This window comes from Glycine max, chromosome 12, assembly GCF_000004515.6.
Source record: "Glycine max cultivar Williams 82 chromosome 12, Glycine_max_v4.0, whole genome shotgun sequence".
In the NCBI taxonomy this organism is placed as follows: Eukaryota; Viridiplantae; Streptophyta; class Magnoliopsida; order Fabales; family Fabaceae; genus Glycine; species Glycine max.
This window is the reverse complement of record NC_038248.2, coordinates 40,673,294-40,690,207: the sequence shown is the minus strand read 5'-3', so window position 1 is coordinate 40,690,207 and position 16,914 is coordinate 40,673,294. Positions and strand designations below refer to the sequence as shown.

At 30.1% G+C, this 16,914-nt stretch overlaps 1 protein-coding gene across 2 annotated transcripts; it reads right to left on the bottom strand.

Annotated features, from left to right (window-relative positions):
• Positions 1 to 1,451: 1,451 nt before the first annotated feature.
• LOC100786496 (probable leucine-rich repeat receptor-like serine/threonine-protein kinase At3g14840) lies at positions 1,452 to 15,884 on the bottom strand. Of its 2 annotated transcripts, XM_014765101.3 has the most exons (24): positions 14,531 to 15,878; positions 13,898 to 14,069; positions 12,513 to 12,584; positions 12,358 to 12,426; positions 9,978 to 10,049; positions 9,818 to 9,889; positions 9,464 to 9,535; positions 9,295 to 9,366; positions 9,145 to 9,216; positions 9,000 to 9,071; positions 8,772 to 8,843; positions 8,531 to 8,602; positions 7,219 to 7,281; positions 6,985 to 7,050; positions 6,864 to 6,899; positions 6,719 to 6,759; positions 5,470 to 5,843; positions 5,157 to 5,352; positions 4,915 to 5,061; positions 3,296 to 3,414; positions 2,969 to 3,179; positions 2,605 to 2,842; positions 2,264 to 2,414; positions 1,452 to 2,033 (listed from the first exon to the last, which is right to left on the bottom strand). In XM_014765101.3, the coding sequence occupies exons 1-24, from the start codon at positions 14,625 to 14,627 to the stop codon at positions 1,647 to 1,649; spliced, it is 3,015 nt and encodes a 1,004-aa protein (XP_014620587.1). In that variant the 5' UTR covers positions 14,628 to 15,878; the 3' UTR covers positions 1,452 to 1,646. The 2 variants fall into 2 exon arrangements, with proteins under 2 accessions (XP_014620587.1, XP_014620588.1); XM_014765102.3 differs by lacking the exon at positions 2,264 to 2,414 and having other exon boundaries at positions 1,897 to 2,033; positions 14,531 to 15,884.
• Positions 15,885 to 16,914: the final 1,030 nt, after the last annotated feature.

Sequence of the window (16,914 nt, the reverse complement as noted above, 5' to 3'; positions counted from 1 at the left end):
AAGACAAAGAATTTCGGTAAATTGACTTATTAGTCAAATAATTAAAACTATTTATCTTCTTTATTTATTTGTAGACATCACAATGAGACGGGGTAAGATGCAGATGAATATGTGGTTTCGTGATGTTCATATACCGTTTCCATAAAACTATCCTGGTCCCCATTCATGTTCTGGACGGATATGAAATTTGTTTTCATTCCCATCTTTGTTGGAGATTAATTGTCTATACCCGTTGCCTTCCAATATTTTTCCAAAAAATATATATATTTTGCAAAAATAAAACAAAAATTTATTTTTTTAAGAAAATTGAAAAGTTAAATATATTATTTATTCAATAAGTTTAGACGGCCAATTTACTATAATCAAATATAAAATCTTATTCTAGCAAAAGAGTTCTAATGAAATCATATCCTCCATCACCTAAAACTATACCAAGACTTGAGGTTTGAGAGAGAAAGAGCGTAATTCCTTGAAACTTAAGTTTGTCTTTAAAGTTTTAGTTTCAGTCTTTAAAAGAATAGACCACAAATAATAAGTATAAAATCCTAATAAAAATAATTAATATACATAACATAAAATAAAAATAAGAGCAAGTTTGTAATTATATGTATCAGATAGGAGAATTGGAATGAATATGGAATGAATAGGTACATAGTCATATTCATTCCCATTTAAAAAAATTGGATACTAACCATATTCATACATGATCAAAGTAAAGATTATTTGTCAAAGTCGAGTTGGATGTGGGGTGATATTTGTATGTATGAGTTTATTAATTTGTCATATTTACTTATTTGAGATCAATTTAATGCAACAATGACGTTGCTTGTTTGCCAGAATTTTATTCAAGTGATTTGAGATCTTTGGAAGGATTCTTAATTATTTCATTTAAATGAGAGTTTCTGAATTAATAAATAAATCTTTGCTAACAATTTTTTTTTACAGACTTTGCTAAAAACTTAGGAAGAACAAATATTATCTCTGTGTCCCCAAGCATCCATAATTTATATTGCAATTGTGTAGAGATGAAATATATTAATGTGGAAACACAAATATATTGTGGTCTGAATCAAAATCGATGAAAAAATATTTTGAAAGACAAAGAAATGGAAAAGATGCCATTAACAATTAACAAGAGCCCACTCTCTGCACTATTCTAAATGCAATGCAAGTTCACAAGAAGGAAAGGGAAACAAATTTGTATACAGGTTATTTTTTTATTACTAAATCAGAACTTACAATTCAAGTCTAAGAAACACTTTCTTTTTCCTTCCCTATTTCTTTTTGGTGCCTCAGGTTTGACAGTTAGCTTTTCTCTCTCTTTTAAGAAACACAATTAATGCTATTAACTTAGTACAATGGCCAAAAACAACATTTGCTACTTGTTCAGGATTAGTTAACTCCGAAAATTGGCATCCGTAACAAAACCCTTGAGCAAATAGAGTTGTCCATTTCAACAACATAAAATACCACAATACATATGCAACAAAATAAATTACTTCCATGACAAGTGTTTCCATTTCTCATTGTAGTAGTATATAGGAAAATGAGACACAGATCATGGCCATCCATCACAGGGAACAAATATGAAGGAAAGTTAAACGTAAGTTATATATATATATATATATAAAGTGATGATAGATTGTCTAATCACTTTTTTCCTGGTAAGAAGAGTCCATATTGATTGAATACAGATCTGTGTCAGACATAAATGCTGAAGTTTCACCCATTGAAATGCTCTCTTCTTGAGTCTCATTGGTCTTATTTTTTTCTCTCATATTGTAATACTGTTGGATCATCTCCAACTTCTCTCCATCTAATAGATGGCTTGCGACCGACACTACTTCTTGAACTTCAGTTTTGCCTTCAAGCATGCATACCACTGAAGCCATGGTGGGTCTATTCGTTGGAGACACTTGTGTGCATAGTAGAGCCACATTGATCATGACCATTACTTCACCTTTTTTGAAATCTTTACCCAACCTCTCATCTACCAGGTCTATTATATTACCTTGTTCTTTCAAGAGATGCACCTGGAAAAACAAAACAAAAATTAACTATTTAGTCTCGACATTAATCCACAACTGAATATATTAAACAACATATAGACGTAAGGTTGTTTTTTTCTTCAAATGTTTCACTAAATTAATATTGAATAAGATTTTTAAAGGAGCATTTATGCAACAACAACAATCTTCTTAGATATTGTAAAATACAATCACATAGGCATGTGAAAGCATGAGATCATAATAGTAAAAGTTACCCAATCAACAAGGGAGAAGCACCCTTCCTTTGTCCAATTCATGGAGTTACTTTTTCCACTAATAATTTCCAAAGCAACAATGCCAAAACTATAAACATCTGCTTTGTCAGTTAAATAACCATGCATTGCGTATTCAGGAGCCATGTATCCGCTGCAGTATTGAGAATACACTTTTTAAAGCAAAAATAAGTGGGCTAAAATAATTGGTGAGATATCTTAGCATACAACATCTACTTCTTTGTATATATATTTTTTACCTCATTAAGCATGCTATCTTGCATAGAGAATGATCAGTATTAGTAAACAAAATTTATAAAATATACTAATATATGGGAACTCACTAGGTGCCCGCTATTCTGGTAGTTATGTGTGTATAGCCCTCTTCATCCAGCTTGGCCAAACCAAAATCAGATATCTTTGGATTGAGATTTTTATCAAGTAGCACATTAGTTGCCTTGATGTCCCTGTGAACTATCTTCAGTCTTGACTCTCCATGGAGGTAAGCCAAACCTTTAGCAATACCAACACAAATTCTCTGCCTTGTTGACCAATCCAACTTCAATTGACATTTTTCTTGTGCTTCATTTACATTTGTCATAGAAATTAGACAGCAATATATGAGGTAATTTAAACATTCTACGTGTACTAGATTGTAGATTATTAATGAAGAGATACTAAACCTGAATATGAAGAAAAGAAAATTACCAAATAAAGCACGAGCAAGACTGTTGTTTTCCATGTATTCATATATCAACATCAATTGGTCTCCCTCCATACAACAACCATAGAGCTTAACTAAACAAGGGTGTTGCAAAGCAGAAATCATGCCAACCTCGTTTATAAACTCACGATTCCCTTGCTTTGATTTTGAAGAAAGTTGTTTAACTGCTATTACTTTACCATCTGAGAGAACACCCTACATTTTTGGAATTGGTAATAAAGTATTGCTTTATTTTTTGGAAGTTGAATAGAAATACCAATCAATAGATCTTTCAATGAAGGTCAAATAAATGTGTTAGACGTCCGAAATACCTTGTACACAGGACCAAATCCTCCTTCTCCAATCTTGAAGGCAATATCAAAGTTGTTAGTAGCAGCTTTCATTTGTCGTAAGCTAAATAAGCCAGTTTGCAAATCTACACCTCTTAATTCTGTTGGTTTAAGCCAAAAGGATTAAAATAAAAAATAAAAATCAAAAATCTAATTTTTGAAACTTTCTACAATAACACATTTGGACCAATAGAAATTATGATAGGTACTTTCCTTGTTGATACCACAATTCATATGTTGTCTTTATCTATACGAGTTTGCAAGACATCTACAAGTTATGCAAACAAATGCATACTTGGGTATGGACACAATGCAAGAGGCAAAATTTATTTGGCAATTTAGTTAGACTTACTAGTTTTAATAGGCTAAGAACTGATTTGAGTTTTAAAATTAAACATGGTGCTTAAAACATTGTTATTTAGTGTCATTCATGAATCACATACTTTGGGTTTAAGGTAAACACCAATTTTGGTCCTTTAAAAGGGTCAATGATAAATACATCAAAATGGTCATTAAGTGTCACACTTTGATATCCAATTAATCTTTTTGGAGCACCAATTTGATGTTGAAAGATGGCATGACTGTTTAGTTTTGTGTCAATGATTGACATTAAAGGACGGCTTTAATGTATTTGTTAGGGGACTAAACTAGTGATGCTTATATCCTTAAAGAAAAGTCATAACCAGATCAATATCAAATTAATTTAGTAATTTATTAGAAATCAAAAACCTAATTTGCTTTTGAAAACTGACATAATAGAAATGGTTGTTAAGTCTTAGAAGGAATATTATGATCATATTCATAGTCAATATGGAACATCTTAACACATACCCCTCACATCTAAGATTGGACATTTGGTGTGTGAAGTTTATAGGATTACACATCTACATCAAGTAGTCTAACATTACGATTGAATAGGCTCTAAATTATAAATGGATCAAACTTGTGACACTTTCAAAATTTTGCTCAAGGGAGAAAGATTATCCAAGTCTTAAAAGGAGTACTCTGACAATATTTTTTTGTCAATGTGAGAAATCCTAACATATATCTACATGATACCAATTAGAATTTTAGATTTTATAAACTTAAATTTTGATATATGCTTTCTACCAAATTCTTATAAAAATGTGTATAAAAATCAGATTTTACGAAATAATATATTTATTAGCATGTTATTCATGAGTGTTACAATTTCCTTAAAATTAATTATACGAATTGGTGAATGATCATCTATCATTTTGTTAAAGATCATCATATAAAATGGTAAATGTGTTAAATGTTACTATATATTAACGTTGTATATCAATTATCAAGTATAAGCATTAACATATCTAGTTAATCCATAGTTTAAATCAGCCCAAATTTGAAAATTGGTAACTATTATTCTTGAGTACAATTAAAACAAGAAAAACAGTTAATCACTAATAAACAATAATTGACAAAATTATTGTTAAAAATAAAACAAAAAGTACTATGCCCTCCCTTCACCTATAAATTTATGTTACATGCTAGCAAAATCCTAATTAGTGCAAGAAACTTCTTGAAAGTTTGAGCGAAAGAAATTAGTGATGATGGTAGTTATAGAGCCTTTTAGTTCTTACCTCTTTCTAATGAACCTTTCCGTCCTAGACATCCTTTCCACCAAGCTATACCAAATATTATGATGATAACAAGTGCTCCAGTAACTACAATTGCAACAATAAACTGCACAGGCGTGCCATCTCTATTTTCTTCTCGAGGTGTAAAGTCTGTTTCATTATGACAAATTGAATTTGCATATACAATATTAAATCAGATAAGGGTGATAGTCGAAGAAAAATAACTACAAAGAAGTATAACTTACCAGGGTCAACAGATATAGCTGATATAAGAGGACCATGAACTGATCCAAATGGGATACCGGTTGTTCCTTTACCGGCCCATTGCAAGCGAATCTCTAAGGTACTGATATTAACAGTAACATTGAACTTTTTTATGATTGCCTTACCAACTCCTCCGGCTTCTTTTGCAATATTAAAATCCTTCACCACCAACTTTCTCTGCAATACTTCAATACATACACGAATGGTTCATGATGGTTTATAATGATCAAAAGGTATGTAGTTGTTCAATATTAAACATATGGTTGACAAAGGTAAAATGATGAAACCATGCACCTGAATATAAATGTCAAATACACGTCTTCCGAGGCTGCTATACGTTTGATCATCAGTGAACATAATTTCTGCAAAATGAAGACTTACTGTGTAGCTTCCATTTCCCATGCAAAATGCATAATACGTGAGAGAAAGGGCAGAAACACGTGCATCCATATATAGTTCACCATTGTCCATAGCAAGCTTAGTTGTATTAGACCAGGTATAGTAGTCTAAACGACTGCTATCAAAGAAATGACCAGTGTTGCTAAATACCCAATTTGATCCGGTTCGGCGAAATCTTGCTGGTCCAGCTTCTAGTGAATCATCATCATATTTCATGTTTCCATTAGAAATTAACTTTCCACCACAGTTTATATGAAGAGAGTACCAAGCTGGGACAACCATTAAAGGGTTAAGAGTTGATATTGGGAATCCAACACAATAAGAACGTTACATTATGAAAAACAAAAACATTCAAACACATATTACTTTTCCACACTTAAGTATCTAACTCTCAATTTCTTTTTCCTCTTAACTATTAAGGGGAAAACTAGGGAGTCTCATTGAATGATATATATCTTCGGAATGGGAAACTGGTAGTTTCTTATTAATAATTTTCAATATGATATAACATACAAAAGTTGATGTAAGATCAGTTCCAGACAATTAGAACCAATTTCATGAAAAATAAAATAGGAAGATGGTTAGTGATATGTGATTCACTATTGGAATAAAATAGTAAATTATATTATAAAATTTGTACTCTTGCAAAAGAATAATAAAAAGAAACAAAGAAATATCTCAAGCATGAAACCCATGTACACCAAGTGATATGAAACAGTTTTGGGAGCATCTGCTTAGTTCTACAACCAATACTTGTACATTTTTAACTATATAAATATTCCAGGATAACAAACGATGGAAAACCCTTTCAGCTGATATAACAAATATCAGAACAAAAAGTACACATCAAATCCAATATTATAAATTAAGACAAAGTCCCTAAGAGTTGTAAGTGGGTTTGAATCTCCTTGTAAATATAATTTATAGGAAATCATTAAAAAATATTTTCAAAGAAGGGGGAATATGAAAAAATGCAGCGTTTACGGTCATCACCGGTGAAATTGTTCAAATAATTGTAAGCATGGTTAGAAATGATTATTTATGGAAAATATCATATCAACATATAATCATAAAATTGAACATGTTCAAATGATAAAGCATTAGCTAGATATCAATGTTAGAAGTTTATAACTTATTAACTTACTTTTAGGACAGTTACTGTTTCCTAAACATGGAATCATTCCCCTGGGAAAATAATGAAGTAGGCGTAAGTCAACATAATCACATTTAACTAGTAAAGGTTATATACGCAGATAAAATTAATTTAGCATGAGTACTATAAAACTTACAAGTTCTTTCCCTTCAAAGATGATGCAAACAAGTTCCTAAGGCACATAGTAAATTGTCAAGGCTCAGATAATATCTCAAAATTCCCAAAAAAGAAAAACATGCAAATGCAAGGATCCTTACACGCTTCCTTGTTGACATGTCAATTGCTCAGGGTTTTCGATCGTTAAATTGTTATATGAAAGATCCCTGTATCAATTTATGCATGATTTTCAAAACAAAAAATGAAACCAACAATTATATGTAACACTTGTGGCATAGAAGAATCATAAGATTATTCATATGGCAATTTTCCATTCAAAAGATATAATTTAGTTCAATGAATCATATAAGTTGCTCTTCAAGAGGATTACTTACGTGTAGTCTGGCCTATCTATCCAATTGGGCAGTGGTCCAGTAAATAGGTTTCCAGTTAAGTATCTAGGTAAAAACAATATAAAGAAGTCAATTTATTAGAGAACTCATCAACTAATCATAAATCATCAACATGATAAACACCAGTAAGCTAAAACCTATTCCTAAATAATTTGGATGGTTCCCAAAGGATGTTATTGACTTATATGGATTGATCATAGGATTGAGAAAGAGTCTAATTGAGTCAAACTTAGTTCAATTCGACTTGGATTAATAAAAATAACTCAACTTGCAACTTGATTTAGTTTCAATATAAACTTATATTTTTTTTTCGAACTCCATTTAATTCAAACTCGCAAGCAGTTCAGTTCGTTGACTTGAATCAATTTAAAATTATAAATAATTTATATGTTTTTATTCATTTATTTTGTACAATAAAATTAATTAAAATAATTATATCAATTTAATAATGTAAAATATATTATTTAATATTATATATCAAGTTAATTCATGAAATAATTTATTAGAGCTATACGTAGCTCACCTTTCAATTAATGTTTAGCTTATTTTGTTCTTATATCAAATTCAACGAGTTAAAAGTTGAATTGAGTTTCAAACTATGTTAGAATTGATTCCATTGTGAGACCAAGTTGATCAGATAAATAGTTTTTTTTAATAGATTATCTTTTTTAATTCATTTTCTTAGTGAAAAGAATGAGTCATGATTCTCCTAAGGTACTCATAAGAATACAATTATATGTTAATCAGAACTATAAAATAAAATATATTGATTGATAAACAAATTACCTTGAAATGAAAACAGATGTGTAGAGAATTCAAATAGATTTACGTTTCTAAATTTCCAATTATATCTCTACGTGTGTATCTAAAAAAACAATAATGCATTATAAATTTACAAAATTCTTGCCATTTTGTTGCAAATTAAACAAGTCAACCTTGTCTTGGTTAATATAAATCAGACTATTTTCTGCTAGAATCTTTACCAAACTAATTGATTTTAGATGTTTAGTTAGCCATTTCAGTTGAAACCTAAAGTTAAAACTTGCTTTACACGAGTAACAAAGTTTTAAAAAAAGGTTTTGTTGATTCATTCGTCAGTTTCCATTTTTCGTGTTAGAATCTTCTACTCATCATTTGATTCATTGGAATTATTGATGGCTTTCTATAAGGTCTTAGGGTAGCACCTGAAATGTAAATCCTCACTAAACTAAAGGCAATAGATAAACTTGAATAATACCACCCAATTATCTAACATTATATGCATATCAAATTGGAAATAAAGAATATTGCTTACAGTAAATTTATATCGTTCAGGCCACCCAAGGTTCTCGGAATTGATCCAGTTAATTTGTTAAAACTGAGATCTCTGAAAAAGGAACAATTCCAGAACAAGTATTATATTAGAGAGAAAAATAATGGCATCGAAACAACAACATGGAAATGTTTAGTCCCTAAAATTTTGTAATGAAAAAAACATGTTGATACTCTTCACCCAAAAGATGAGTATAATTGAAAAGAAAATAAGCATCACTTACAATGATCGTAAAGTAGTCACATTTCCAAGATATTCAGGAGCCATTCCTACAAGATTGCAACTCCTCAATACTCTGAAACAATTTAACAACATGTAAATATGTAGCAGCAAAAAGGAATTAACATCTTCTATTTCCTTATTTCTATTTCTCAGAGCATTTCATTGTTGAGGCACTAACACAATGAAATTGAGAAATTCTAGTAATAATCCAAGCATTAATTTAACTCACAGTGTTTGCAAACTTGTCAAGTTTTTAAGCTGGGGAAATAGAGAATCCGGTCCTTTCAAGTCACTAATTCTCCTGCATGGTGAGGATACACGAGAAAATTAAATTTTGAAACCTTGATTGCAATCAAAACACCATGCATACTTACAAGTCAGTGAGGTTGTTTAGGAATGAAATTCCAGAAGGAATTGGTCCACTAAAACCACTCCCTTGCATCACCCTATCACAATTAAAAACCATTCAATAAAAAAACCAATAAATAAATAGATTTAAATTTCATAAGAAGAAAGATACATACAGTCTCTCTAAACTTGTCCAACTTTGCATGAAATTGGGTAAAGTTCCAGAGAATTGATTGTCGCCAAGTCGACTGCATTATAAGAGTGTATGCAACAAGGAAATGTTAGTTTTGCTATGACACATATTATAGTGAAATGAATTGAGTATAATAAAGGAATGAATCTTACAGTTGCTTTAGTCTAGTGAGCCTGGAAAATGTTGCAGGTAAATTTCCGGTAAAATAGTTGGATGTAAGAAGCCTGTAAGTAACATTGAAATTAGAATATAAGGCGTAGGGATTAGGATTATCTAATGAGTACAATGCACTTTTAAAGTGTTTATCAAATAAAAGCAACTCAATAGTAAACGTGTAAATTTGGAAACTATTTTCCCATTAATGAGTATATAAGCACTTTGAATTGAAGAGAACAAACCAAAGGCATAGAATGCAAACAAAATTAATTTTATTTATGAACATAAAATATTTGATTTTCACTAGAAAAAATTAAACCACCAAATAAAACACATAATTAAAGGCTTACAGTCTTTCAAGTCGGGGGAGATTCCCCAGCTCAGGAGGAAGTACTCCAGATAATTGATTGAACTCTAGCACCCTATGCATTTCAAGTTGAAGATTGAGTTAGCAGAAGTTTTCATAAAATCGAAATGGGAAAATTTCTCTGTGGATGACCAGAAACTTACAAACTTTTCAGTGTGGTGATGTTTCCTAATTCTTTTGGGATTGAACCTGTTAGCCGATTTCCAAGAATGGAACTGCCACAATTAAGAAACACGCATAACTAGTTTAACGTTTCATGAAATCAGTAGAAGAACATTTAAAATATAAACATAAAAAATTAAATATGTTTCTAATTCCTATCTTAATATATATAAATCCACTTTTCTTAAACATTTCTTACTTCCTGAACGAGATATTAGTTCTAACCTGCCATATTGAAATTGTAACTCTTCATATTAAGTGCTAACCTTTTCATTCTACCAGCGCTTATTATGTTTGACTTTTGGTACACAAGTTTAATGCCTCTTTAACTACATAGATCTTCCGCTTCAAAATCAGTCTATGCAACCCATGATTAATCTGATATTTCTCCATTTTCCTTCTTTTGATATTTCTTCATTTTCCTTCTTTTGATATTTCTTAATCAGTCTATGCAACCCATGATTAATCTGATATACGGTAAGGTGACGACCCTTTTTCTTCAATTTGATGGAAAACCAATCGTCATTTCGTCTTTGCTGCCAATTAAATTGTGATTAAAATCTGATTTAGGGTCCTCTCCGTACTCATGTTTCCCAGGTTTCTTCCATTTCGACTTAAAAGGTATCATTGACTTACTGATTTCGTGGAAAAAAAATGTGTGCAATCTGTCTTTTCTATCCTCACATTGTCGTTATATGTGATTAAAATTTCTCATTTGATTTGAATCAGTAATGTTCTTTACTCCTCAAAAGGTATTTTTTTTTATACTGCTTATGTGATTTTATCTAATTAATATGTCTGTGTGTACTCTCTCCTTTGATCAATAGATGAACCTCTATTAAGTAAAATTGCCTTTAATTATTCTAATACAACAGAGGTCTCATTGAATAATTAAAATGAAGGGATTGGTCTTAGTTTAGAAAAGGATTAATGCAGCAAGGGAACCAAGGATTGGTTCAAACACACTAAGGATTTTATCTACTAATTGATAGGGTAAGAAAAAAAATGAAGGGATTTTTCTTTTTTTTTTTCTTGCTGATTGTTTTTATTTCTAATAATTTTGGTCAACGGTTCACTATAGCTATGGTTTATTTTATTTACGAAGTAATCTTATGATATATTTTATTTTAGTAACTTCATAATATTTTATACTGGACACTCATAGTGGTGATTGATTGGCGGTTGTCAACGGGTCTTTGCTTGCCTTATGGAATCTCATTGCAAATTTGGTTATTTTTACTGAAAAATTATCAGGACCGGTTCAAGACCATTTTTTTTTTTTATTTTGAATTTCTATTACATCTTGAACTTCCACGGTGCCTATTCAGGAAATTGCATTTTCTTTTCTCTTTAAATCATAAAAGTGTTTAATTTCTTAATGACATTTAATTATTTTTTTCATTTTCATTAATTTTATCTTTTTTTGTTTCTGATACAGACAGGTAGAATGTGTTCGTTACAAGGACTCATAAGGAGAGTTGCAGTATTGATTTGATTGGAAAATACTAGTGGAAATTGAGAATTAAATAATTTTCTTTTTAGTCAGTCAAGACTTGCTTGCAACCTGATAAATAAATACCTGAGTATTGAACATGTTCCTTAATTTTTTAGATAAAGGTTTTTAATAAATAGAAATATTAAAGAAATAAAAAAATGGATAGATTTCCCATAAATAATCTCATTAATTAAACCCTTCAATAATTCCTAATAATAATGCAAGCTAACACTGTGATGCTACTAATTTATTTTCTATATATTGGTCTGTTGAGATGTTTTGAATCTTTGATTAATCCGATAGTGTTGTATTTAAGTCCAACATCAATGGTGCTGGGTTTGATGAGCTACTCTTAAAGTTTTTAGATGAAGGTTTTTTTTGATAAAAAAAAATGAGTATCGGGATAGTTCCGATTGACTATTTATAATCATATGTTTCAGACAATTGATAGTGAACTTTTTACTATTTTAATACTTAATATCTTATTTACAAGCCCATCCCACCAGTCCAAATCTAGTAAAATAGAATAATGTTCACTTATAGAAAATAAAAAATCCTCTCCTTTTTTTTTTTACATTTTGTTAATGCTTTTTTTTTTTACATTTTGTTAATGTGTTTATATGCTTAAAAAAATAGAATCGTTTTATTCCTTCATTTATGATATATTTACTACACATAACACAATTCCACAGAAGAACTAAAAGGAGAGTTTTTTTGAATCCTATACAATTACTAAAAAATATTTAGCCCATGTAGAATCATATTAGACCCATTGCACCATTTGCCAGAATAATACACTAATGATCATATGTAACAGTAAAATAATCATAGGAAATCAAAGAAAGAATGAGAGAAAGAGAGAGTACATGTTGACAAGATTCATGGAGCCCCATTGCGAAGGGATGGTACCATTAAGGTAGTTGCGGGAGAGGTCACTGTGCCATATTGAAATGAAAGAATCAAAAAAGTAAATAATGATGGTAAGAACATGCAAATTTAGTGTGGGTTCAGAATGACATACATTTCTTGGAGGTAAGGCAATCTCACCAGCTCAGTTGGGAGTGTGCCCGAAAGATTTTGTGACTTAAGAACACTGCATGATAATTATTGATCCAAATGAGAAAACCATGACTATAAAAATAGAAATATATATTATAAGTTTGTGTAACATAAAGAAATTTACTTTTTTTCCCTTTTTTAGGAATGTCTCCTCAAATGATTATTGCACATGTGCATTGGGCTTACAACCACATACAGTCAGAAGTTAATGGGCCGTGATGAAACGAATCCGGAAGTTGATATTGGCCCAATACCATTGATATTCACTCTTACAAAGTGGCTGTAACTTTTCTTTTCTTCCAAAAATGTTCTTCGCATCAAATCACATTTCCGTTATAGAATATAAACCATTTTAGATTTTGTATGTGAAAATGTGTTTAAGCTTTTACGTTTGTTTGCACCCCCACACTAGGTACAACAAAAACAGTACAAAATCTGAAACATAATTATGTTTTGGTCTCAGATTTTTTACGTGGAATCCCATTTCCGTTATTAGTTTCAACTTAAAAAATAATTTGAACTAAGAGAGAGTGATGGGTTTGAAGCAAGGGATAAAAAAGTCTTTTCCATGGGTTTTAAAAGTTGTAGGGATTAATAGTAATTTTTATAGAGGTCAATAACAACTCCCAACTTACAATTATGATTGAATAAATCTTACTTTTTTAAGAAACAATCAAGTCTATTTGAATTTTTTTTCTTAAATATGTTTTTTTTCTTGTAAGTTAGCGTTTTTTTGTTTTTTATTCCTATAAATTCATTTTTTTAATTTTAGTTCCTCTAACTTAACATTTTTTCAATTTGGTCCCTATAAAATGTTTTTCTCATTTTTAGTTTTTATAAATTTATATTTTTTAAATTTTAATCAATATAAGATTATAATTTTTTATTTATAGTTCTCATAAGTTAAGTTTGTGTTTATAAGAATCAAAACTAGAAAAACATAAACAAAATATGACTAAAATTGAAAAAATATAAACTTACATAAATTAGAATTAGAAAAATAAACTAACAAACACAAAAAAAATTATAACATAGACAAAAAAACATATTAAAGTTTTTTTTTCTTTTTATTTACTGATAATTTAAATATAGACTGTTTTACATAATTCATCTTAGTATTGGTAAATCTAACGCCTTGCTCCAATATTATTCATTATATATACATATCTGATTTAATCAGAAAATTCGGCCTGTTTTTGGTTTATCTTTAGCACCACTAAAACCAAAACCAAAACCAAGATAAGGAAACAAAAACAAACCAATTGCAAAACTCAGGCTGTAGGTGAGACTCCAAAGCAGGGCTTTAACAAACTCAAAAACACACACACACACAGATCAGAGACTTACATGCTAACAACATGGCAGATACTGGCATTTGCAAGGCAAATGCAGGTGACAGCATTTTCAAATCCCTTCACTTGAACAAATGAAGTCCAATTACTTTGCCCACTGCATGGATCCACACTGAAATCCCAATTCTTCTTCCCAAGTGTCCTACCTATATCTTTCATAACTTGCACTACATATCAAAACCAAACACCAAATTAATGCCACCCCTATAATGTTCTTTTCTGCATTTTCAAATTGATTTTTCTCACCCGTGTGAGAATTGAGATAGGCCCAATTTAGATAATTTTTCAATAAACAGTTGTAATCAAATAAAATGAAAAAGTGAAGTCAACTAAGCTCATTTCATAATTTAAAATTAATTTATGCATAAATTAATTTATAGAAATTCTATTATTCAGCTTTTTCAAAAGCTAAACCATTAGGATCAACCTAGTGTTTGTGATAATATATATGCATGGAATTATAGATTTGAATATCAGTATGACTATTTGTATATATAAAACAAAATGTTTTTCCAAAAGTTGATTTTAACTTGTATAAACTAATTTTAATTTTGAAAATTTCATGCAAACATGAACATGACCTTTCTATAATGTGTGTGCATATATAAAGTATGATAATATTATGTACCTTCATCTTCTGGCAGAGTAGCTCCCCTAGCCAAAGAAGAGATCAAACAAAAGGCAAGAAACCAAAGATGGAGGTGTGGAGAGGAAGTCATGTTCATGATGATTGCTGGAAGAAGCTTTAGATTTGAAAGCTTACAGAAGATTAATTAAGAAATTAAGCAGCTAGAGATAATGATTATATATAATAATGTTGACAGGTTAAAGAGAAATGCCCACAGAAAGAGATAAATGAGGCCAGCTTGTTTGTGTGAGAGAGATTATGAGTGAATGTGCAGACAAGTCAATTAGATATAAAATATATGAAAGACTAGATAGCCAGCTTGTGTTTAGATATTAATTAAATGTTGAATAGAGAAGACTAAGGTTTCTTGAAACTCATGCTACGTCGCAACTTGAGTTAAAAATAAGAATGTTAATGAAGTATAAAGGAGGTTTCACGTGTAAACCTTGAAATATGTGTTAAGTCAGAATATTCATAGCAATTTAGTTTAAGTTTATCGGCAAGTTGCTTAATTTGATACTAATTATCTTGTCTCTAATTACAAAAGTCGACTTTGTTAGGTTGATTTCAATTTTTAAGTAGTAATAATTTAAAGTTGGTAAACGAAGTCAATGAAGTAAGAAAGGAAACAAATCAAATCAAGGGGAAGGAAAAAAGAGAAGCTGGAGGTCGTGATGATAGAATATTCACTACTAATTAAGATGTTTCTCGCGAAACTAGCTACAACGTCTATAAGCATAAAAGATTGATTATAGTCTTTTTTTTTAAATAGGTTTAAATATTCTCTTATATATATCTAAATTTTATATTTAATATATGTTAAAAAAAATCTGTATTTCTTTAGTTGAGCGATTAAATAGTTGATAATATAATTTGTGAGGATTTAAAGATTATTAATATTTATTTTAAATCAAATTTAAATTTTTTAATGGTTATTGTAAAAAATAATTAAAGAAAAAATAAATAAATAAAAAATTGAGAAAGTCTTCTCCTTCTCCCTCTTCTTTGGCGACCAACCCCTCTTCTGCACCGCTGCCTTCAACAACTCCGCCACTACCGTGGGCTTCCGAGAACTGTTGTGGGGCAGAAACGATGTAGGACGAAGAAGATGACGGTGTTTCTGATGATGAAAGGAAGAAATAGATGGAGGAGAGCAAGGGCGCTTTGGAGAAAATCGTGAACTTTGGATTAGGTTAAGCAATGCAGCAATCCGGGTGCTGCTAAGGGAGGGTTATTAGGATGATTGCGGCTGCTTCTCAACTCTTTGAGTCATGGAAGCCTATGTTGCATGAGCAAGAGGAGATCAATAAGAGGGCCTGTCATGAAAATGAAATTTGTCGCCACTATATGAGTAATCTCCCCTTTCACTTCCACCTAACCTAGAACCTAGCTAGAACCTAGAACCTATAAGAGGTTTAGGATCAAGCTCAACCTCAACTATGGTCTCCTCACAATAATTCTCCAAATCCCACGGTGGGGGCGGAGTGGGGGCCCACATCGGCACTGGCAGAGACGTAGAGAACGTGGGAGTGGTTGAAGGCGCCCACAGGGAGGAAGAGGTGATCATGGAACAAGAGGGAGAAGTAAAAAACATTTCAAATGTATAATTTATTTATTTTCTACTTTAATTGATTCGAAAATATTAAATTTGATTTTAAAACAAATAAAATTTAAAATAAAACTTTTCATATATTAAAAAGGAGATAGAAAGGAAAAATTTATAAAGAATCAAAATTCAGTTATATATTAAAAATGAAAAATATATTTAAATTTTTCTAATATTTTGTTGTGGCTAAAGCTTAGACTGTTTAGCAATCTTAGTAATAAAATTTAAATAATAAATTATTATAATGGTGCTATGTTCTGACCATCTATGACTCAAATTTAAATAAAATTAAGAATTTTGTGAGCACCTAATCAACATTCAATACAAATAGTAAATGTCTCAACTTAAACAATTAATCTATGAATTGAATTATAGAAAAATCAAATTAATAAACTCAGATAAATAAGAAACTAAATTTGCAATTAAATTTTTATTTTAGTTAAAGAAAACTGTGATTATTTTTTTTTTGAAAACATGATATTTTCATAATCAAAAGTTATCATATAAATCTTCAAGATATAAAGATCATCAAAATAAATTTTATCTTTCTATTTCAATGAAATTTTCTCTGTAGGCACATTCAAAGAATCAAACCTCGTCAACATGAATAAAAATTTATGTTTGAAGAATTTCATAATATGTAAACATTCTTTCTAAGATAATAAAAATTTAAAAAAATACTTATTTTTTCATAAATCAAACTAATAATTTCTAAAAGGATTTTAAAAATATTTTTCAAAGCTTATCCAAATGCTCCTTTGTTAATTACATTTTGTTA

Bases quoted from the DNA above. Each gene is read 5' to 3' on its own strand.
- LOC100786496 (XM_014765101.3), bottom strand. From the start codon at position 14,627: ATGAACATGACTTCCTCTCCACACCTCCATCTTTGGTTTCTTGCCTTT. The intron at 10,050-12,357 runs GTACTCTCTCTT...TAATTGTGGCAG, and splicing joins TCCATGAATCTTGTCAACAT to TTCCATTCTTGGAAATCGGC. The intron at 9,536-9,817 runs GTAAGCCTTTAA...TGTTACTTACAG, and splicing joins CTCCCCCGACTTGAAAGACT to GCTTCTTACATCCAACTATT.